Here is a 23,619-nt window from a genome sequence, read left to right as displayed (position 1 = left end):
AACTGGGTTAGTTAACAGTTTAGACTTCAAACGACATTAACAGACAGGCAACATGGCTGCCTCCAGCTCAGCTGCTTCATGACTGCTTTCATCCAGAAAGAAACCAGAGATTTTATTGAGTTTTCTGCTGTTAATATACTTGGAAAATGGACATGCTGATGGATATTTCACCGAAATGATGAGAGGCAGTGTTATTTAGTACAAACAAAATCAAAAGTTACATCGAACTTGAAAAAAACTTCGACCAAAACCTCAGAAACCACCCACTTTCCCCAGTCGGAAGCTCCCGGGTTGATCGTATTCAGGTGCCTTGCTCTCATATCTCAGTTACTGATGGCGGCACCTTTAGACCTGTGGAGGCCTCAGAAAATATTGGGCCCCGTTACCATTACACCTCGCAGCCACCGAAAACACAACTTTTTGAAAGTGTTCCGACTCTGCCTCTGTGGTAGGGTGGGCTGGGGGGGACGCAACTTTTTGAAAACACTCGGACTTTGTCTCTGGAAACGCCGCTGCTGTTGGTGAGCAACACGGCCGTAGCAAACGGCTGTTCTGCACACGCTCAGGAGATGTTGAACGTTGGCGATTATTTTCAAAAAACAAGATCTTACTGCCATCATGTCTAAGTAGTTGAGTTTAACGTAGCAAAGAATTAGAGAGGATGAAGCTGCTTGTGCAGTGTGTCTGATTCAACCCCTTCGATCACTGAAAGCTGCTTATAGCAGTCAAACGTTTTCACATAATGACTGTTTCCATGAAAATCTGCTACGTTTTAGTGTAATTTTTGGTGGAAAACTCTTGCGAGCGAGGAAGATTTATTTAATTTGAAAGCCTGCTGCTTTAACTTGACTCTTGCCGTCACTTGCTTTAATTTCAAGCTGCAGATGTTTGACATTTGGCGTTACGTCACATGAACGTGAGAGTGCGTGAACGCTCTACATGCAGAAAGATTCAGTGTTGAATTTTCCACCCTGTAGCCTTTAATTTAAATGCTCATCCATGCGCTGGATGGCTTGACACTGGAGACACACTTGAAGTTTTTCCGACTGCCTCTCACTTTGTGAACCTTTCCCACCGGGGAAGCGACGGACGGCCACACCGCCGCTCAGCGTTTGTCTGGGAAGATGAAACGTCGGCCAGAGCCAAACACAAAGAGAGCGAAAGGGTCCCTTATTAGGACGGCTTCCAACAGCTGAGACAGGATATGACATGCTAAATCCGTCTCTGGAATGTATGACAGTGGCGGTGTGTGTGTGTGTTTGTGTGTTTTTTGTGTAGCCTATGTGCTGATCTGTCCACAAGTGGGTTTAAAAAAAAAAAAAAAAAAAATCCACATCAATGGAAAGAAATGTATCTTCACCAAAGTAGCCACAGCTCTGTCTGAGTTCTCTTGGATAAAAAGCAGTGAGAGACACACACAAACACACACACACACACACACATTTTGCCACCTTTATTTAGTCTCTGACCCACATACACAGTCACACGCCCTCGCGCAGATGTGAACTGCTGCTGCCGTGTGCGAGCACCAGGACTGTATTCCAGGAGTCTTTGTTGGGGCAGCCGGTGGTGGGTGGGTGGGTGTGTGTGTGTGTGTGTGTGTGTGTGTGTGTGTGTGTGTGTGTGTGTGTGTGTGTGTGTGTGTGTGTGTGTGTGTGTGTGTGTGTGTGTGTGTGTGTGTGTGTGTGTGTGTGTGTGTGTGTGTGTGTGTGTGTGTGTGTGTGTGTGTATCTGTGTGTCAGTCAGTCAACTTTGAAGTGGAGAAAATGGTTTTTCGCCCTGGTTTGGAGACGAGCCACGCTCCTGTCAGCTCGTTATTAGACAGAAATAATCCTCCTTCACCAGCGTCTGAAAATAAAAGCTTCGTCACGGTGCGCCGGGGCGGGCGGGCGTTGCAGTTTACCTCTGGAAGCTGCACTCAGGTGCTCATTGACTTTCTCCCCGATGTCCTTAAACTACCTTTTTACTTATTCTCACCTGAATTAATTGATCCCTCTTGTTTGAGATGTATAAGCAATTTTGAAATCTGTGTGCCGAGTTTTGTTTTGTTTTTTTGTGTGTTTGATTTTTGTCCTGCTGCCACCAGCCAGGTATGAAATAATCAGTTTTTACAATATTTTAATGTGAATTTTCTGTTGGGAATACATCGTGAAGACCAGGTTCACTACAGAAATGTTATTAGTTTGGTAAAATAGTATTTTTAGCTAAAATGCTGGGAAAAAAGAGTTTCTTGCTGCTTGATGCCTTTTAAACATTCCAAACAGATTGCTGCTACATCAGAGCTCAAGTTTCTCCTCTCAAGTGTCCTCATTTAATCCTCAACATCATGGGCGGCCTGTTGTGTTGTGTACTTACAGAATTTGAAGTGCTTTTGTCTCACAGATTCAGAGTTAAACTCACACAAAACAAAAACAGGAGCCGCTGTGGAGAGCACAGCCCTCACAGATGAAAACGCCTCTGATCTGATCAATTTGCTGCCTCGTGATGGGTTTTCTCACTCCTCTCACACTCGTCTCCCTCTTTCCTCGTCACCTCCGCTGTCATTTGGGTAGAAGAAGTGCTAACAAGCTGCTCGCGCTCCAGCTGAAAACATGCTGTAATTGTCTCTCATCAGGTTTTTCACCTTCTATTTTTAATCCTGCTAAGCAGGAGGTGAAAGCTGCATGGAAACGTGACAGCAGCTTGCTGATCCTGCCTTGAATTTACACTGAATAACCATTTCTCCTGATTAATTCTCCAGCCGTAGGCTCTTTCTCTTTTGTCTTCTCACTGTGGTCCCGTTCTCTCTTTACCTCTGCTCTCATTCGCCTTCCTGCCGCTTATCATTTAAAGATCAGCTGATTGTCTTTCCTTCACGGCGCGTCCCGGTGGGTCAGTGCTCCTCTGTGTCTCTGTATGTGCTGGGGTGTGGTCCTGTCTGTCCCTGGGGGGGTTCCTGGTGGTGGTTGACCCTGTCCTGTCCTGTCCTGTCCTGTGCTCTGCTCTCAGCGTGTGAATGGAGCAGTGTGCGAGCACGGCCTCCCTGCTGGCCTCGGTGCGGGAGCAGGAGAGGCAGTTTGAGATGCTGAGCCGAGCTCTGGAGGAGGAGCGGAGGTCGTGTGCCGGCACCTTGCCCCGCCCCCTCCCCAACATGCAGGTAACGCCAGATTAAACCCCGTCCCGGCTGTCTCCGCCACCTCCATCTCTCATGCATCCGTCCATCCATCCCAGCAGCTTCATCCAAAGTCGTCTCCGCCGTCACCTCCCGCCTGGCTGGGTGGCAGCACAAACTAAACCTTTCCAGGGGGGAAACATACCTCCTCTCTGGGTTTTCGTCACACTGGGCTGCTTCAGTTCAGCTTGAATGATTGAAGATAAAGTTTCAGGGTGCTTTCACGTCTGTTATCCCACACTGAAATGTACATTTGATAGAAACGAGCCTCAGTGTGAAGCTCATCAAGACTATTTTAACTCAAATTCTGGGAAAGTGCAGCTTCATGTTGTTCCTTTCTCCCCGTGCTTGAACCGTATCAGGTTGAAAGTGGAGCTCTAGCAGACCTTTTCCATTCCTTGGTCTCATTCTGTGGCGTTCACACTTCCCAGCCGCGCCGAGCTCGTCTCTGAAACGCAACTGCGATAACCTGAAAACAGCAGGCGTGAAAGCACCCTGGATCGAAGCGAGTGAGCCGAACCGTCAAGAGGAGATATTGTGCCCCTCGTCGCAGCTTTCCGTCACATTCTCCATCCTCCACGTTTCCTCAGTAACCATCCTCACCTCATTCAAAATGAGTCGTCATTGCATCCCTCCACAAATCAACCCTAACAAGCGGGGACGGCCCGCCACGTTTGTCTTGACTTGTTCCTGGGCCTTTGCATGCTGAGCAGTGCTCCATGTTTGGTTTGTTGTGATCTCAGGCTTCTGTGTTCCAGAACTTACCCATGTGTCCAGCAGGCGGTTTATTTACCAGCAGCTGGATTTATTTGTGCTGGGGTTGTGGGGGCGATCCTCGGGATTGTTCCAGCTCAGGGGAGTTTATTAACTCAGGCAGCGGTTCAGTCAGACCTGTTTCATCAGCGGTGATTTCCAGCTCATACTCATGATTTCGTACGTGTGTTTGCTCACACACCCTTCAAGGACAGGTAACAGGTTGGCATGTGTGTGTGATACTCGGTGACTTCATGCTCGGGAGTTTACCTCACAGTCAGACACGCACACACACACCCACGCTCACTCATTCTTTCACTTTCTTATTGCCGTGTTTACTGCACTGGAACCCATCTCCGTGTAGACGCTGCTCTGTGGCCCTGAGGCGACCTCTGTCACGCTAATAAAGAATCAGTCTGTCTCACTCACTCACTCATTCACTCACTCACTCACTCACACTCTCCCTCCCCGGTCTGCCGTCTCCCTGCATGCAGGCATGCCTCCACCGGCGCTCATCCTGGTCTCAGGTGGCTCCTCTGACTGATAAGGAGCAGAAATACATGCAGCTTGTGTCGTAGTCACAGCAAGGCAGAAATGTAGCCTGAGCGGGATCTTATCACTGGTGTGTGTGTGTGTGTGTGTGTGTGTTTACATAGCCCAGAGGCTTCGGCATGCCTCCGCCACTCTCCCAAAGCAGCACAACACGACCTCGGTCTGTACTGACAGGTTCCCACATGCTCACGGCTGCCCGCCACTTTCTGCCATTGTCTTCTTCCTGAACCCTCATCTGAACTTCAGCGCCTCACGTCAGTTCAGTTTTCACCTTTCTGCCAGAGATTTTTGTTTTTTTTTTAAGTCGAGATTATGACAGGAGGCTCCTTTTTTCGAGAATTCGCCCCCGAGCTTTGCCAGCTCCGTTCCCGTTTTTGTGGAGATAGCTCAGAAAGAGAGGCGTGCAGAGGTAGAGCGCTCTCTGTGTCTGGAATGGGACGTGCGCCACACCCGACAATGCAGGCGGCGTTCAGGACCGACAGGAAGACGTTCCCCTGGTGTTGTCTTTTTACCGTGTGCCGTCATTACGTCATTATTAACCGATTCTCATTCCATCGCCACCTCAGTTCATTCATGCATTTACTGTTTGTTTACAAGCTGTCACTGACTTTCATTTGATTTTGTTTTTTTTTTTTTTTAAGGGGGAAATCATGTGCTTGTTTTGATTGTCAGAGCTGCATCAGATGCTGGAACAATAGTTACAGGGAGTGTTCACAGCTGAGCTTCACTCTCACTCTGGTATTTTTAGCATCAGACCAGAATATATGTAAATAAAACACGTTGGAGAGCTGCGGTTACATACAGCACTGTTTATAAAGGCAGCTGTTCAAAATATGCTAGTAGTTTTTATCAGTAAGGCCCAGTAGGAAGAGAATCAGTGTAGGTAGTCATTAAAAACTGATTTAACTCACCCTGACGCTGTTTTTTGGAAGAAATTAGCTGTTTGAAAAGTGTAAGTTGTTTTTGGAACCAGAATGTGGTTGAGATCCTTCCATCGATCTGCTGTGTGTTTTGGCTTGTTTTGAAATTTGGAGCCAATCAGACGCTTTCTTTGCTGGCGATACATGACCGATCAGTAGAGTTATTCTGCACCTGTCTAAAGCGTTTGCACAGTCTAGGATGTACGCCTCAGAAACAGTGCATGTCTGTTTGGAGCCCAGAAGGTAAAATAAACTGCAGATGTGCGGAGCTGAAAGGATCTACTCACAGGTCTTGTTGGGTCCTGCATTCGGAATATGATTGGAAGTGAACCGAAACCTGTTTATCCAGCGTTTTGTTGCACACAAATCACAGCAGGGTTTAATGTCAGTGCGAACAACAGTTCGTCCCCGCGTGTTGACGCGTCTCTTCTCCCCTCGCAGAACGGCCGCATTCCTTGTGATGCAGACATAGAGCGGCTGACGCTGAGCGAGGGTTACATCAACGGGACACACCACGTAAGAGCGTTTCAGCCCGGTTAGTTCCAAACGGGGCCGCTCCCCTGCTGATGCATTGTGACCTGCTGCTGCCTACAGTTCAGGATGGAGCCTGGTCAGATGGTGCAGGAGATGTTCACGGTGGAGGAGCCGCCCCTGGAGTCTGCGCCGGTCGTTTCCGTGGAGACCAATGAAGACGGGAGCACGCGGCGCACAGAGACGACGGTAACTTCATCAGTCGAGCACAGTCGGGTTGTTTGGAAATCAGTGGTTTTCCGCTCTCGTCCTTCTCCTCACTTCCTTTGCTCTTTCTCAGGTAAAGAAAGTGGTGAAGACCACCACCACCCGCACGGTCGTCCCCTCCGTGTCGGACACCATGTCCCTCGACGGCGGCGGCTCCATGACGGGCGTGGGGGGCTACACCACGCCCATGAACCAGGTCTACAGGCCAGCCCCGGGTGGAGGCGGCATGCCCATGGACTACCCCACTCAGACCGTGCCCCGCAACTACCACTACGGCCCCTCCCCCGGGGGCTACGGCGACTACCGCGCCGGGCCGCCGTCCGACAACTACGCAAGCCTCAGCAGGAGCGCCCACATGGACGATCGCTACAGGTGCCACAGCTTCACCTGTCAGGTGGATTCTACCAGACTGGAAGACGCTGTGTTCTCACTCCAGACTTCCTGCTCCCTCCTCTTTCCAGACCGGTCCATCCGGATGGGTACAGAACTCTGGATCCCAGCTACCGAGCCCCCAGCAGGTCCCAGCTGGACCCCTACGCTGCTCAGCCACAGGTGCAGTCTCGTCAGATATCTCTGCATTTCCTGCTTTCATGCTCTTTCTGATGTCAGTTTGTCCTTCTCACACTTCGAGTGTAAAATGCTCTTTGGGTGCAGAGCTTTACGCTACTGTGTTCAAGTAAGATGAAGATTTTTAAATAAAAGCTCAAAGATGCCTTTGAGAAGAATTCAGCGCCAAATGAAAGGACTTCATCCAGACCGAATCTACCTGCTGGAGACTTTTATCAGCACAGCTGAGAACGGCAATCCTTCAGAAATATCAGCCCATCTTTTGTACAACCAGTTGGAAAATATGCTGTGAATCTCATGTGCGTCTTTATCGGTCATGTTAAGACATCTAGAATATTTTGGTGTGTTTGTGATGACTGATTGGACTCCAGCTTTTTAGTTAGCTGTTTTTTTTTTTGTTTGTTTTTTTGGTTTCTCAACTTTAATACCCACGTGTCGTCGTGTTGATTGTTATCCTGTAATTTCTGCGTCTGCTCTGATCGTGGCATTGTCTTCACTGCCGTGGTGTCTTCGTGTTTGAAATGGTTGTAAGTTAATCTTATCTATTAGTTACACCCTGCCGTATCTCGATGAAAGCCTGCGATTTGTGGATTCAGAACTTGTTTTGAAAATCTCTCTCTGATGCTCCAGTTGTCTTTCTAGCTTGGGTTTTTTCTGACCGCGGTTCGTCCTGTCTGCAGGTGGGCCCTATGGGGAGCGCCATGGAGCTGTCTTCGATCCCCAGGTTCATGCCGGAGCCATACGGGCTGGAGGACGACCAGCGCAGCATGGGGTTCGACGAGCCCGACTACGGGATGGGACACCCGGTGGCCTACAGCACCATGCCCCGCAGCCACCATGCCTTCCCTCACGGGCCGCCGCGCAGAACTGCGTGAGTCGCACGTCGCTGCTGTGGCTCCTGGAGCGTCTTCCGGCGGAGAATTCACGGAATTTGCTCTCCTCTCTCTCTCTCTGTGTCTCCAGGAGTTACGAGGGAACCCTGGACGGCGACATGAGCGGTCCAGGAGACATGTACTACTGGGGAGGCGGCGCCCCGCTGGCCCAGGGCGAGCGGGGCAGCATGGCGTCGCTGGACAGCACTCTGAGGAAGGGTCCGGGCCCGGCGGGCTGGCGCCAGCCGGAGCTGCCGGAGGTCATCGCCATGCTCAACTACAGGCTGGACCCGGTCAAGAGCAACGCAGCGGCTTATCTACAGCATCTCACCTACAAGAACGACAAAGTCAGTCCCACTTTTTTCTTTTTTGTTTTAAACTAAGTCCTTAATAGGAGCATTCGCAACACAACACTGAAGCCTGAGCTGAGATATCGCTGCCGTTAAAACTACCAAAGTAGAATAAGCCTCAAAGCCATGCTGTCAGACATGCATAATGCATCAGGATTTTTTTTTTTTTTTTTTTAAACATTTCAGTGTATTTTGCACCAGAAGGTTTCATTAAAATCGGCTTTATTTTGAGATTTGAGGCATTTTCTACAGTAATTGTTTTTGTGAAAGTATTGGCATTTTCATCACGCATCCTCTGCACTACACCAAAGAAAACCTTGAAGTTTTAAAGGTTATTATGGTGCCATTTCACCAATCTGGCCTACCACTGATGTACTTGGATGAAATCAGGCATATATTGTGCATCAAGTACTGCAGATTTGTTACTTAACTGATGAGGGACTGATGAGAAACAATCAAATGTGCAAGTCTGCTTTAAAGGAATACTTCACCCAAAAAACGATTTGGCCTCATTTTCTACTCACCCTCATGCTGAGCAACACTCTGGAGCCCCTTTTTGATGTCTCAAATGCAGCCGGAGGTCCGGGGGGATTTTCGTTGTCAACAAACTTCCATATAACAGGGACCGTTAGAGCCCGAAAGAAAAAGGTCCATAAAGTCCACAAAAAAAAGTGCCTATTTTCCTTCATACTGCTCGTCCGCTGTAATCAAAGTGTCCTGAGCGGGTAACGTCCATAATTAATTCTTCACGAGGTCATTTAGTACATTTTTAGAGCCTAAACAGTGCTCTCTCGTACTTCTCCAGTGCACGTCTGCGCGCGCAGCCTGAACTACGGAAGCTGCGGCAGACCAAGCCAGACGCTTTCAGCAGGACACCGAAGTCAAAGCTTTAAAACAGTAGCCAGTCACTTTTGTGATTGTCCACAGCTCGGTCATTCACAGCAGAATATAAACAGCGGAACTTCTTTTTCTACGCTTGCAATTTAGAAAAGTAGTCGCTGAAAGCTCACAAGCGTGTTGCTTGGTCTGCCGCAGCTTCCATAGTTCAGGGTGCGCACGCAGACGTGCACTGGAGAAGTACGAGAGAGCACTGTTTAGGCTCTTAAAATGTACTAAATGACCTCATTGAGAATTAATTATGGACGTTACCCGCTCAGGACACTTGGATTACAGCGGACGAGCAGTATGAAGGAAAATAGGCACGTTTTGTGGACTTTATGGACCTTTTTCTTTCGGGCTCTATTGGTCCCTGTTATATGGAAGTTTGTTGACAACGAAAATCCCCCCGGACCTCCGGCTGCATTTGAGACATCAAAAAGGTGCTCCAGAGTGTTGCTCAGCATGAGGGTGAGTAGAAAATGAGGCCAAATGGTTTTTTGGGTGAAGTATTCCTTTAAATACCAACCGCTAAGTCATACTTGTGTCAAATTTCATGTTTGAATTAAAAAAAAACAAAAAAAACCTTTCAAACTAAAAGCTCTGTTGTGGTAATTCAGTGGACAGATAGAGAAGGAGACTTTAAGGAGTAAAGATGATGCATAATTGATGATGGACTGTGTTTTATCTGGCTGTAGTGTGGGACTAAAAGAAGACGCTATCATTGTTTATTTGAAGGAACATTTGGAAATGGCCATGGAAATAATAAAGCTTATTGGGGTCAGTGTAGAGATAATGTGAACTGTCAGCGTTAAAATGAAGAAAACAAAACACTGATCAGTCTTTACAACTGGAATGATTTTAATGTGTCACTGTTGTCAGAAATTTTGCATTTTCAGTGTGTCGGAAACGTTTTCCCCTTTTTCTCAGCTCTCCACCGACATGGTGGGGTTTTTGTTGCTGATTTACTTTAATTGTTGTAATTCCGTGTTGATAATGTATAACTTGAAAGTGTCAGCTGACGTCCGCCGTCCTGCTGGTTCCAGGTGAAGTCCGACGTGCGTCGTCTGAAGGGGATTCCAGCGCTGGTCTCCATGCTCGACAACCCCAACAGGGAGGTCAGTCTGCCGCCGCCGTACCGTCCCTCACATGTTGTTGTGGTTGGGCCGGAGCGGAGCGCGGAGCGAGGCTGAAGAATGCGGCGTGTTCTTTACATAATCCGGGAACAGGTCGTTGGCCTCAGACGAGCCGCGCTCAACAAAGGTGAACTTCAGACTTCCAGAGTGAGCGGGAGTAAAAATAAGCATGACGTGTTTGAGCTCCCTTGGCCAAATCCTGGAGGTCAACATTTGTGTGCTAAAAACACTTTTTCTGCGGCTTTTCCTCTTTCTCCTTCTCCTGCAGCTCCCTTTCATTTAGGCTCGGCTGTGGCAAAGTTTTCTGCTGATGTTTGTATGAGAATTACCAGACGGACCACATGGTGCATTCCAGCGCCGAGGCGGAGGAGCTCCTTTAGTTCACATTACATGCTCTGCTCCGTGTGTGTGTGTGTTTGTGTGTTATAGAATTGGACACAAACTCTTGCTTTGTGAAAACTCGAACAAATTCCACCAGGAGTAAACAAATATATTAAGGGAAACTAAATGGAATATTGATCTGAGATGAATTCGTGTTGAAATGAACCGTTTTAAAGTGAAATAGTTTGAGAAACCGTGGCCGGCTGGTTTGCAGTAATCACCGTAACGAGCGATACGAGCCGCACAGCCGGAGCGCCGAGTGGAAAACAGTCTGGGAGCTGCAGGAGTTCGGGCTGGTTTCCACCGATACGCCGCCGGAGCGCCGCGCGCCGGATCAATGCTCCCGTTAAGTGATACTCCATCACGGCTAATGGCTCATTAAGCTGTTATTGCCTCTGCCTCGTAGGTGCACTACGCAGCCTGCGGAGCACTGAAGAACATCTCCTATGGCAAAGATCCAGACAATAAAATTGCCATCAAGAACTGCGATGGAGTGCCGGCTCTGATCCGGCTGCTGAGGAAGATCCGAGACCAGGACCTGACCGACATCATCACAGGTGAGACTCGCATGAAAACACACACGCCTAACGTCACTTCATCTGTTCCTGTTGGATTTATCTCACCTCGCCCACGTTTCCGATCTAAACTTTGAATCGTGTCAGTTTTAAATGGCTGATTTGATTGTGAACAAGATGAGAACAGATATACGAGGCGAGGACGAGGATGTCGGCTGCTCAGCGTTGTGTTTAACGGCGTTCAGGGCAGTGACAGCTCTGGGGGAAAAACAGTTTTTTAGTCTGTTTTTGACTTAATTGCCCTGAAAGCCTCCCTGGGGGTTAGAGGTCAGGATAACGGTCCCCGGGCTGTGAGGAGTCCCTGACGGTGCAGCGGGTGTGGTAGGTCTCCTCCAGAGCTGGGAGAGGGCAGCGGGTCAGGCTCTGGACGACGTTCTGACCCTCTGGAGCTGCTTCCTGTCTGCGGCAGTGCAGCTGGAGAACCACAGCGAGACGCCGTAGTTCAGCACCGACTCCGCCGTATTAGGATTATTCCTCGTGAGAATCCTCTGGAAGTCGAGTCTCTGCTGTGCCCTCTTCAGGGTGGGGGTGGAGTTAGCGGTCCAGCTCAGGGCTTCGCTCATGTAGCTGCCCAGGAATCCTGAAACGTACCAAATAAATCACTTGTTTCAGTGTTTGAATTCACTGCTAGCTTTATGTTAGCGTTAGCATCAGTGGTGGCTCCTGTGCTGTTTCCTCCTCCTAACCCAGAGTGTTTCTCCTCAGGGACACTGTGGAACCTGTCGTCCCACGACTCTGTGAAAATGGAGATCGTGGACCACGCGCTGCACGCCCTCTCCGACGAGGTGATGGTGCCCCACTCGGGCTGGGAGCGAGGGAGCAACGGGGCCGGAGGCGGCGAGGAGAACTGCAAGCCCCGGCACCTGGAGTGGGAGACGGCGCTCACCAACACGGCGGGCTGCCTCAGGTACGGAGCCACGGCGGAGGCAGCTGCAGAACTGCCGCAGACGATGGCGGTAGCAGCGCAGGGCGGGGAGCGAGAGTGGAAGGCCGCCAGCTCCACAGATTGACACAGCAGTGGGATGACGAGGGAGGGAGGAGGCAGCGAGCCGAGCAGAACAGCAGAGTGTGCATCTTGGAGTGGAGATCCAGAAGAAGCTGTTCTGAAACGCAGTCACGCGTTACCTGTTCTGGTTTTGACTGATCCAGAGTCACCATAGAAACTCTCTGCGGCGTCCTCGCTGTTCGTGGCTCTGAGAAACCCGGAGAAGCGCCGGGAGATAATCAGCTTGGAGGGAGGGGGCGAGCCGAGGACAGTGGGGCATTGACTCACACAGTGTAAACAGTCTGTTCTGGGCTGCAGCCGTCTTATCTATACATTCCCCTCGACCACACGGTTAATTACAGCGCTCGCTCGCACACGTTGGAAAAGCATGTAGTGGATAAGTTGAACTGGAAGTTTTGAGGAGGAAAACTTGGAGGAGATCGACGCTCATGTCCGGTTTGTTGGTGAAGCAGCTGCAGTGACTCTTGAGATAAGGCGGATTCAGTAATGCTCACGATTAATGACTGTATTTAAATCCACACTCAGCACAAGAAATAAAGAATAGATTCTTTTGCTGAGTGTGTTGTTGAATCCCTGATCGTCTCTCAGGATGTCAGTCCTTCAGGGTGAAGATGGACGCTATAACCTGAACGCGTCACGCAGCAGATGGCGGTCAGAGTTTATGGCTTCAGGAAGCCTCCAGATGAACTTGACACTATTTACCCGCCCAGCGGTTCCGCCGTGGCTCCGTGTACCAAAGGTCAGCCAAGACAGAAAGTGTCTGACACTGATTAATCCGTCATCCTCTGACCGGCGCGGAGTTCGGGCCGGATTGTTTCCCCGACTTCCTGGAGATTTACCGGCAGGAGCTGCACCTGACGGCGAGCCTCCAACAAAGTTAAAGTTCCTCCTCTCTGGAAACTGGGTCTCTCTCTCCGCTGTGCTGCAGTCCTGATTTGTTTTAGTCTGCAGTTTTCGGGGTTATTATTATCATTTTTGTGCCCTCTGCAGCATGTGAGTAATCCTCCTGATCTGAGCAGGGAAGAGAGCTGAGCGCCCCCTGCTGGGCGAGGGACAGAGTCACCCGTCCTGAGAGGGACGGTGTGTCTGAGCACGACGCCGCTGAGTTTCTCCTCTTTATGTCGTCCCTCCTGTATAATGTTTGACTGGCTCTCGGTTTTCCATCCGTCCGGCTCTGTTAGAGCTCCTGAGTGGAACCCAGTCTGCAGATGCAACCCGATCTGCTCTGCGTAATCCGGAACATTCAACAGCAGTTTCATTCAAACTGTGTGTGTGTGTGTGTGTGTATGTACGTGCATTGTGTGCTGGAATCTTCTCTCCCTTTCGCCCCTCCGCTGCCTCATTAAGCTGCTCACTAATCTGCGCTTTGTTCCGCTCTCCTTCCGCTTCCCAAGAAATGTGAGTTCGGAGCGAAGCGAGGCCAGGAGGAAGCTGAGGGAGTGCACGGGCCTGGTGGACTCGCTCATGTACATCGTGCAGTCCCAGATCGACTGCAAAGACGTGGACAATAAGGTGAGGTGGCTCGGAGTGTTCAGCCTTCTGTGAAAAATCAAAACGCAAAAGAGCTCCGGTTCAGAAAGCAGCAGTAAGTCACATCAGGAAATACTGAAACAGTTTGTAAGAGAATGACCTGGGTCATCTTAAACTTTTTCTCCTGCAGTTGATAGAGAACAGCGTGTGTCTGCTGAGGAACTTGTCCTATCACGTGCACCGCGAGATCCCCGGCTGCGAGCGCTACCAGGAGACCACGCCCGTCAACCAGGGCCCCGCCCCCTCCGGCCAGAAGGGCGGCTGCTTCAGCTCCCGCAAGGGCAAAGGTGTGTGACGGCAGAGAGAGAGTTTACCCAGCCAGTTTCAGGAGGATTCAGAGCCATGGCACTGTTAACGACACACACACACACACACACACACACACACACACACACACACACACACACAGGGACAAACAAAACCACTCTGTTGCACAGGAATGTTAAAAATCCTCCCTCGGAGGTCGTCCTTCCTCCTGCCGCTCTATTTGGGTTTCACAGAGAGTATTGACTTTTTTTTTTTTCCACCGACACCCTTGACCTCCGTTTTTAGGAATATCATTCTTTGCGCATGCAGTCAACATTTTTCAGTTAATTTATGCTCGCCCACTGATCAGCCGCAGCATGAGGACCCCCGCTGCGCAGAATGGGTTTTCTTTCAGAAATCCTAAACCAGCATAGATGCAATGAATCACCCTATGACTCACGTTTATAGACACATGCACAGAGAGAACATGGAAGCTCCACACAACAAGGCCCCAAGCCTGAAATCAAGTCACATTGTGTGTCATTTTGTAATGCTCTGTACTGCCATTGTGTGTTTTTCATATTATAGGATATTTAATTTAAACACACTTTAAATTTCTTCTGCTCAAAAGTGATAAAATTTAGGATTTCATAAACCAAGAATCTTATGGGCAAATTGAATAAAATGAAGTGTGTTTTGCAGAACTTTTCTACTTATTGATTATTCATGAGAACTGCTTCAGCTGCAGTAATAATTTGAATATTGTTGTAAATAGCTGATTTTGAGTGTCACTGCTTGGTCTGGGTCCAGTAAAGTAACGTCAGTGGGTTTAATGGGTTCAAGCACATTTTGTTCTGTTCTGTTATTTGACACTCAAATCGTACGGTTTTGGTTCAAATTAGAACTACGTGTCAAAGTTGATTAGACGTGTTTTATTTGTTTTGAAGTTGAAATGTGTTTGAAGTCGTCAGATTTATTTGATTTGATGGAAGGAGTTGACGAAGTTGCAGATCATAATGCTCATCCTGGGATACGATCACGTTCTCATTCATTCATCAGCATTGTGAATTTCTTCTTTATTTAAATGTGTGTTTTAATGTTTGCTGTTGAGATCTGCGTGACTCCTGAACATGTCGAGCTGGTGCGCTGGTCCTCCTGCTGCATTCGGCCTTTTTCACCGGCATGTCGCGTTGCTGGATCTGCGGCGGCCGGAGAGTCGAGGGGATGGGAGCTCATGATTACTGGGTCGCTCAAATTTCGGCTGCTTCTCCTTTCTCTATTTTCCTTTTTTTAAACTGAAAACATGCTCTCTTCCTCCTGTCTGGCCTGGTCCTTTCCTCTTCCTCTCCTCTGCGCGCTGTTCGGCTGGGCTGCAGATGAGTGGTTTTCCAAAGGTAAGCTTCCTTCCTTACGCCTGCTCTGAGCTTCAGCCGCTGGGAGATGAACTCGCACTAACACGCACGCTTTTCATGACGTAGCAGTAGAGGAGATGCATTTTGGACTTTTTATTAATAATGTGTTTGCCCATGATAGATATTGGCTAACCTACACAGAACAAATGTTCTTAACATGGAGATTTGACCCCGAAATGTCTTGTTTCAAGGCGATGAGTGTGTTTTTAAAACCCCGTTTAACGATTTCGAGTGGAAATGCAAAACTTTCATTTCATTTTGGGGGTCTGTTCACGCTCCAACCAATCCGTCTTAGTGGTCTGTCTAGAGGAATGTCCATGTTCTCCCTTTGTTCATGTTTAGAGTGTGTGTTCTCTGCAGCGTGTGTGTGTGGTTTCATTACAAAAACAACTAACAGCACCAACTAGTGGCCAAACCTGCTAACCACCGCTCTTTCTGTGTCTCTTCCGTTGTCGTGTAAACATGAAAATTTTCTGAAAATGTAAAAACGGTGCGTTTCCAACTTGGAACATCGTGGCATGAACGGACGTTCAGACTGGAATGCTGATGTCTGCTTTCAGGAAGAAAAGATGAGGATGCAGCTGCAGACGTAATAGACATTCCAAAGAGGACCTCGCCCGCCAAAGGTACCCGCGTAATCCACCGACACCTTTCCCCCCCATCACCACCCCCCTCCTCCCCACCGTGTCTGCCGCTCCGCCCTCATCCATCACCACCGCCGTCCTTGACGCGCTCCCGTCTCCTCCCGAAGGCTACGAGCTGCTGTTCCAGCCGGAGGTGGTCCGCATCTACACCTCGCTGCTGAAGGAGTCCAAAAACCCCACCGTGCTGGAGGCGTCGGCCGGGGCCGTGCAGAACCTGTGTGCAGGACGCTGGACTGTGAGTCAGATTCAGACGCCTTTCCTGAAGCTCCGCTCCTTTTTAAATCCTGCCTGTTACTCAAGATAGCTCCAGGTTCAGTAACGGGAAGCCAGCTTTCGGTTTGAACCCCGCCGCTGTGAGTCCTTGAACTCCAGCTGCTCTGGTTGTGCCAGAAACGGCATCTGGTGTGAAAACCTGAGCCAAATCAAACAGGCAGATCTCCTGATCTGCGGTGGAAACCGCAGAAGAGAGCGGCTGAACCACGCTGCCGCTCTGCGTCCGACTCCTCCTGCACTTTGACTTTGTCCTGACTTTTAACAGACTCTGAAAGAAAGCAATGTCCTCAGGAACGGTCTTCATTTCCACTTTATGTGCAACTTTGTGAAGTTCACAGGAAAACTGGGATTATTGTCTTTCTCCCGCTAATCTCTCATATCAAAGAGGAAGAGTCGCTCGGTTTAGACATTTTTACATCAATGAATTGAAACTGAATCCGTCCAGTCTCGGTGTTAGAGGGTGGAATTGAACAAACCCGTGTCTCTGTGTTGCAGTATGGGCGATACATCCGTGCCTTGCTGCGCCAGGAGAAGGGTCTTCCCATGATGACCGAGCTGTTGGCCCACGGCAACGACCGGGTGGTCCGGGCCATGTCCGGAGCCCTGAGGAACCTCGCCATCGACGCCCGCAACAGAGACCTACTAGGTGAGACGTGGATGGGAGTCAGCAGTTTTTTCTCTCTTCCATTCTTTCTTTTTCTGTCTCTTTTACTTTCTTTCACTGATTTTTCTTTTTTATTTCGAACAAGCATAAAAATAAGAACACATTTAAATGAGTAAAACATCCAAACGTTATGCAAATCTGGATTATACATGAATGAAAAGAAGTAGGAAGCAGTAAAACACTCATTTAGTCCCTCCCCTGAAGTAGCTCTGCATCCTCACAGCTGACATTTACTGCTATAATGAAATGAAACGAAGCACAGAAATGTGAGCGAAGCAAAGACGGGAGCTGAGTCCAGATGGATGTAATAATGTGAACAGATATTCTCTGTGTGTGTGTTCTGTCACCGGTCACAAGCTTTTCCCCGTTTGCGTCCAGGTAAACACGCCGTGCCTCACCTGGTGGCCAACCTGCCGGGCGGCGGTCAGAGCCAGCCGGTGCGGGCGCTGTCGGAGGAGACGGTGGTGTCCGTCCTGAGCACGCTGCACGAGGTGCTGGGATCCAGCCTGGAGGCCGCCAAGACGCTGCGCGCCTCGCAGGGCATCGAGCGGCTGGTGCTCATCAACAAGGACGGGTGAGGCTGCGGCCGCCGCCGCTGACGGGCGCGCTCGCTCCGCCGCTCAGCCGGTCTGATTCCTCTCATCCTCGTCCTCGACAGAAACCGCTCGGAGAAGGAGGTGCGCGGCGCCGGCATGGTGCTGCAGACGGTGTGGGGCTACAAGGAGCTGCGGCGCACTCTGGAGAAGGACGGCTGGAAGAAGACCGACTTCATGGTCAACCTCAACCCACCCAGCAACAACACCCGGGCCAACGGGGGCTACGAGGACAGCACGCTGCCGCTCATCGACAAAGGTCAGCAGGCCCGGGGCCGGCGCCCCAGCTCCAGAGGGTCCAGAGGGTCCAGCAGGTCCAGGAGGTCTGGAGCCGGCGTCTCTTTTACCTGCCGGACCTCAGAAACCTTTACATGCACGACGTTTAATGGTTTAAATAAGTGATCCTTAACTGGGATTGTCATTAAAGAAATGACTTTTATGAAATGTCATCAGGTGCTTTTAAAGCTGTTTTTAAGATTGATTGTTTTTTTTTTTTTTTTTTTTTTTTTTTTAGAAAGTTGAAATGCACCTCATTGAGATTAACAACAAAATAATTGGCAGGAAACGTACCCAGACAGTGCAGGGGAAAGAAAAACCGTGAATAAAACAGTGAAGTGGGTCAGTGAATCACAAAAAAATATTACAAAACAGGACGATTCAGGAAATAGTTCCATCCTCTGTATTCGTATCGCAGTTATTTTTGGCTCAGTTTCAGTCATTATTGCTGGAGTAAAGTTCTTTCTCTCAGGTTTTTGAGAGAAATGCAGATTTGACTGTTACTATTGTGATATTCCACTCTGAAATGTTGGATTAAAGCTGCATCGGAAAATAAACACTGTGAATCAGCATAGTTTTATTTTTTAGATTACTTTAAATCAATATTTCAGAAGTCTGTAAATATCTAGATTATCTTTAAAATGCCACTTTCTTTTGATAGAAAGTATTGTTTGCTGCAGTGTTGCTGAGTTTGAGCGTCGCAGCTCGCTGAGCTCCTGTTGGTTCAGTTCTCTTCACTAAAGCTCCACATCCTGCCAGATTCACCAGGATTCCTCTCGTCACCGTTCATTCTAGAGGCATTTAAACGGACTCACACCTCCGTGCTTCTCAGCTTGGCAGCAGAATCTGTTGAGAACAGAAACGTTTATTTATAACCATCATATTAATATTAGATGTTTTTTAATGCTTGTTTTTTTATCACACAGGTGGCAAAAGTGAGCGAGAAATGATTCCAATGAACGACTTGGGACCAGGCAAGTGTGATTCTCTCAAATGACCGTCGTGTGTGTGTGTGTGTAGAGTCATGAATGAGGCTGTTTTGTTGGAGGTTTCATCGTCACACACACTCTGCTCATGTGGTGTGTGTGTTGCTCCTGTGCAGATGCCTACTCCACACTGGACCAGAGCGGCAGAAAGAACACTCTGGATAACACACTCGAACCTGCTGACAGAGATGCACCACAGGTACACACACACACACACCCCTTCACACTGCATGATGCACCTTAATTTGATGCTGAACAGAGACTCTGCTCGTTTACATCGATCTCCTAACCCCAACAATGTTAAAAAAAAAAAAGACCTTATGACAGACATACGAGGGTTTTTGAGAAATCCAGTTTCTCCATCAAGTGATTTCATTCACTTCCAATCATTTGGGGATTAGGACTCCTGATCGTTCAGGGACGTACACGTTTGGACATGGACACAATTATCAGCATCGATCTCTGGAACTAAAGGCTGTTTTTTTACCTCCAAACCGGGCCGGCAGTGCAGAAGCCACAGCACTTTTCCCATCGGCAGTGTTTCTGCTGCTGCTTCATGGTTTAATTGAGAAGCAGCAGATAAGAGCTGCAGCCTGTTCGATGTGGTTTTTGGGATCTGGTGATGTTGGAGTCCAGAGAGCTGCCATTAGCGCCGGTGGTCAGGCTGGAACGTCGAAAACAGACAGGAAACATTCAGTGTTAAATCAGCTGCTGAGTTCAGCAGGAATGGATGAGGGAGAGAAAGACGGTGGATTGATGGAGAACATTGGAAACGGTTCAATAAAAAATGAAGATGTCCTCAGCCAGAGGAGACTGTAGGAGACTGGTTGCTGCTCCTTGGTGTAAACAGGAGTTACGTTGTTCAGAAAACAAACCGGCTTTTCCTTTCAGTGTTTAGTGTCTGTTTAGACGACAGCGGTGCTGAGAGCCGCTGAAACTGAAGCTTTCTGAACGCCGCCCCCAAGGTGGAACTTTTAGCTCATGCACCGACTCCGTCTCCATGGAAACGGGGGTAAAATGTCTTCAAAGGCTTCAGCCTCCACACCGTGGAGACGGCAGAAGCGCCGCTCCTGGTCTTGGGTTCACAGCCAGAGTAAACACTTCTGCTCACGCTCAGTAGACGGACAGTCAGAACGATGGTTCCTTCCAGAGTGTCACGTGACGGTCGCCTGATTTGGAGATGAATGCAGTCAAGTTGAAGCTGCTGCCTTTCATTTCTGCCACACTGGTGGTCCGCACAGCTGGAATACTGTCTCCATGTCCTGATGTGTGTCGGCCGGACGCCGCCTCACCTCTGCAGCAGCTCCTCCCGACGAGGGAGACGGCAGCGCTGCTGCTGAACGGAGCCTCCACTGGTGATCTTTGATCTGAAAAACATGAGAATTACAGAGGGGGAGTGATTCATTGTGTGCAACACACACACACTCACACACACAGTTTGCGAGCGTTAGCGTGTGAATGGACATGTTCTCACACACACCCACACACAGCATGTCGATGCATGTCTCTTTAAAGCGCTCCTTCTCGTCGCCGTCGGGTTTTTTTCTTCCTCCTCAAATCGTGACTTCTGACTGAACTAACAGTTTGTAATCTCTCCCCTTTTCTCGTCTAACACTTGTTTCCTTTGACTTTCTCTGCTGCTGTTCGACACCTCCTCGCTCCCTCTCCTCTTTTTTTACTTGCTGTGCACCTCTCCTGTCCTGCCATGTCTTTTCTGGTCTCTCTCTCTCTCTCTCTCTCTCTCTCTCCTCCTCTCTCTCTCAGGGAGGGATGTATGGGGAGAGGCAGGCCTCGTTGCCTCTGATGGATTCTTACGATGGTTAGGCCACGCCCCCCTGTCACACTGCATGTGAGCGCATGGTGTGTGTGTGTGTGTGTGATGTGGTGTGTGTCCGGCTGCTTCCTGTCACTGCACGGCCTGGACGGGCTGCTCACTCAGTCTGTGGCCCTTTGTGTGTGAGACACTGAGCTGCTGCCTCCTCCTCCATTAGGACTGTTGTATTTGCGCCCCCTGCTGGTGGAACGTTTGTTTTCATTTGTGTAAAGAAGTGATGACTTTGTTCCCCAAAGCCACGTTGTGTTTATTGTATTTTGTGGGTATGTGTGTGTGTGTGTGTTTTCAGAACTGTAAATGTGAGATTCCTCCTGCAGGAGCATGACGTATCGTCTGTTGGCTGTTCAGCTTGATCTGGCATTTTGGAGAAAAATGAGTCACAATTCATTCTTACTTTTCTCCGCACAACAAAAAAAATTACTTATGAATACAGTTATTAAACTCTATATTAAAAATACTGCTGTATAAGACTAAATGCTATCAATCCTCCAACTTTGAGGTTTGCAGGCTTTTCACGTCAAATGTAGTTTTTACGAAGATGTAAAAGTCGAGGCAGGACTTTCTGTGCAGTTTTGGTTTCGATTCAAAGTAAAAAGTTCACACAAGCGTTTCTGCTGAACTCATTATTAACCTGCAGCTGCAGCTTACTCCTAAAATGAATTTCAAACCCCGTTTCCACAAAATTAAGAAGCCTTTATTTGGATTTTTGATTTTATTTCCAAATCCAGATGATGGCAGACAGAAGCAGAGGAATCAAAGTCGCTGATCGGACTAAACCCACAGCAGCTTCTACAGATCATGGCTTCTCCAAAACTAGTAGTTTTATCTGTAATAGAGCTAAAGACATTACTTCAACAGAATACTGAACTTTACACTCAAACTTAGTTTTCTGTCATAATTTGTTCCATTAATGCATCTTTAAAATAATACTTATTTGAACTTTTGGTTATGTTTTCTGAGAACAGTCTGCAAAAGCGCATTATAAGGGAATAAGAAGAATACATTTAATTTTACGTTTTTTGAGGGAAAAAAATCCCCATCCAACAGTTTTCCTTCAGATTTTTGTCTTTTTTAAGGGTGATTTGCCTTTTTTCCTCTGAATTCTAAAAGAAATTGTAATCTTATAGCTATGGTTTATGGTCAGATTTCTCACTTTTTTCCTCCCAGAATTCTGATTTTGATGTAAAAGTACAGATTTGTTTTCCTTCTTAGAGCCCAAGAGCTGGAAGAGTCTGAGAAAACCAAGCTGTTGCTGTGTTTTCCAGATTGAGAAAGGGAGAAAAGTGGAGCAGAGAATTGTGGCTCGTTGTCGTTGTCCAGATCAAGAAGGAGAGTTGTTGAATGACCGGACGGTCCCTGAACTCACCGGGTCTCCTCCACCGTGCCCCTGGTGATCCGCTGCCTCACGCTGCCTCTTCTTCTTCTGCAGAAAAACTGATCGTGTGCATCACCAGACGACAGCCTCCACCCACGTACTGCCCTTGCTGAACGGACGGAGGAGGACCACTACGCCTCCTCACCCTCCTCCTCCTCCTCCTCCTCCTCCTCTTCCTCCTCCTCTTCCTCCTCTCTGTTACATTCCTTCATTTCAGAACAGCCGGCGTGGATCTCGACCTGACACTACGACCACTTCTCTACGGCGACACTACTAAACAAGTCGGACGTCCTCCTCCACCCCGACGTCTCAGAACTTTTGTATTTCAGCGGGCGGGCGATCGCCGCTCCGTTTTAAAGGAATCAAGCGAATGTGTCATTTTTTTCTCTCTCTCTGATGGTGAAACACTATTATTAGAACAACTTTCCTACCGATGACAGTGGATGTTAATCAAGCTGGTTAGACGTGTAAAGGCTTCTGCTGCTGTCCGGTCCGTGGTCGTCTCTTCTTCTTGCTTCGCTCTGTTCCGTTAGTTCTGCACATGTGCCGTATCTGTGCCAAATGACACTGCTCCTGCTGCGACTGCCACCTCCTCCTCCTCCTCCTCCTCTTCTTCTTCTTGTTTCTGCCGCTCGGAGCAGCTACACTGAAAAGACTGTGCTGAACGGGGGGGGGGGGGGGGGGGGGGTTGCCGCTGCCTTGTTGTTGCTGTGTTGGATTGTGATCATGTTGAACCTGAGGGTGGGGGGGCTTTGGGGGGGTGACGGCGTGGATGTTTGGAACAAGCCGACGTGAAGCCGAGGCTGGAACGTGTTCGTCCGTACAGGACTGTCTGTAACTGGAGTGCCTCGCTCGTTCAGGGGAAACTCTCAGCAGCTCTCAACTCCTGCAGGAAGATGTGAACTCCTCGAGCTAATCCTTGGAATTGGGGGATTGTTTGTTTTTCTTATTTTATTTTTCAGGTATTTTCCAGCTTCACAGAGGATTACTGTTTGTTTTCAACCACTTTTCTGTAGACGAATGCATATTCCTAGTGCCGAGTGAGATGTAGATACTGAGTGGATGATTAAAAGAAGCACTACGTGGTGGAAAAATGTGGGTTTTTTTTTTTTTAACCCTAAAGCCTTTTTCTGTTTTCTCCCCTTCCATTTGATTTTCACACCACTTTGTCAAAACTAACAAGTTGCCTTCATGAGTGGAGAATAGAGGGAAGCGAGGGTTAGTGTTAGAAAATCTGTGTACGGAGGCCTAGACCGGGATTCGTTTGTTAGATAAAGAGGAGAAAAAAATTAAAAAAGCACATTTAAACTATATATACCAGAGAATATTTGTTAATTTTAATGGGTTTTGTGTATTTTTCTTTTTTTTTTTTTTTTTTTTTAATATTGATTTGGGTTTAATTGTTTTTGGGTGCTTTGGGTGAACGCATATGCAATCATTTTTTTTGTTTTTCTACATTTTGATTGAAAATATTCAGTTCATGTCTTAATTAAAAGTTAGCTGAGCAAAATCCTGCAGCCGCGTCGTCGGATACTGGAACACTAATGGGAAAAACAGATTGTGGACTACACCTTAATCTCTTTGCCTTGGCTCTTAAAGTTGCACATTCTCATTTATGAATGAATTATGTAACTAGCAATAATGTTTTTAATAAAAAAGAAAATGATTTGTCAGTGCTTTGTTTTTCTTTGTTGAAGAGCTGTTTGGGTATTTTGTGTTGTGTGGATGGGTCATGAATATATATATATATACATATATATATATGAATTCATATTTTTCAGAAATAATCTTTGAATATTGGAGAAGTGGCAGGATTAAATAAGTTTTACTCCATCCTAGTGGTTTTTGCATTTAGATGTGGATCTGCTTCATTCAGTTTGTTGGCGCTGACCCCAGATGATGATGATGA

The 23,619-nt window shown here is 48.1% G+C and overlaps 1 protein-coding gene across 8 annotated transcripts in view; it reads left to right on the top strand.

Moving 5' to 3' along the window:
* Positions 1 to 23,386, top strand: part of ctnnd1 (catenin (cadherin-associated protein), delta 1) — a 29,506-nt gene extending 6,120 nt beyond the window's left edge. For 3 of the 8 annotated variants that reach the window (XM_030093625.1, XM_030093624.1, XM_030093626.1), the window contains exons 2-22: positions 5,818 to 5,892; positions 5,971 to 6,096; positions 6,188 to 6,486; positions 6,576 to 6,666; positions 7,362 to 7,552; positions 7,645 to 7,900; positions 9,826 to 9,897; positions 10,703 to 10,853; positions 11,577 to 11,778; positions 13,272 to 13,389; positions 13,538 to 13,694; positions 15,030 to 15,047; positions 15,626 to 15,691; positions 15,817 to 15,944; positions 16,478 to 16,628; positions 17,025 to 17,220; positions 17,305 to 17,498; positions 18,442 to 18,489; positions 18,618 to 18,700; positions 20,266 to 20,320; positions 21,765 to 23,386. In XM_030093625.1, the coding sequence (XP_029949485.1) occupies positions 5,977 to 6,096; positions 6,188 to 6,486; positions 6,576 to 6,666; positions 7,362 to 7,552; positions 7,645 to 7,900; positions 9,826 to 9,897; positions 10,703 to 10,853; positions 11,577 to 11,778; positions 13,272 to 13,389; positions 13,538 to 13,694; positions 15,030 to 15,047; positions 15,626 to 15,691; positions 15,817 to 15,944; positions 16,478 to 16,628; positions 17,025 to 17,220; positions 17,305 to 17,498; positions 18,442 to 18,489; positions 18,618 to 18,700; positions 20,266 to 20,320; positions 21,765 to 21,823 (2,655 nt within the window). In that variant the 5' untranslated portion in view covers positions 5,818 to 5,892; positions 5,971 to 5,976 and the 3' untranslated portion in view covers positions 21,824 to 23,386. Of the gene's footprint in view, positions 1 to 2,988; positions 3,137 to 5,817; positions 5,893 to 5,970; positions 6,097 to 6,187; positions 6,487 to 6,575; positions 6,667 to 7,361; positions 7,553 to 7,644; positions 7,901 to 9,825; positions 9,898 to 10,702; positions 10,854 to 11,576; positions 11,779 to 13,271; positions 13,390 to 13,537; positions 13,695 to 15,029; positions 15,048 to 15,625; positions 15,692 to 15,816; positions 15,945 to 16,477; positions 16,629 to 17,024; positions 17,221 to 17,304; positions 17,499 to 18,441; positions 18,490 to 18,617; positions 18,701 to 20,265; positions 20,321 to 21,764 lie in introns of those variants that run through there. The other 5 variants (XM_030093620.1, XM_030093619.1, XM_030093618.1 and 2 more) reach the window with 4 other exon arrangements.
* The last annotated feature ends 233 nt before the right edge of the window (positions 23,387 to 23,619 follow it).

This window comes from Salarias fasciatus, chromosome 6, assembly GCF_902148845.1.
Source record: "Salarias fasciatus chromosome 6, fSalaFa1.1, whole genome shotgun sequence".
Classification (NCBI taxonomy): Eukaryota; Metazoa; Chordata; class Actinopteri; order Blenniiformes; family Blenniidae; genus Salarias; species Salarias fasciatus.
Note: the sequence above shows the minus strand (reverse complement) of the source record. Positions and strands in the feature narration are given on the sequence as shown.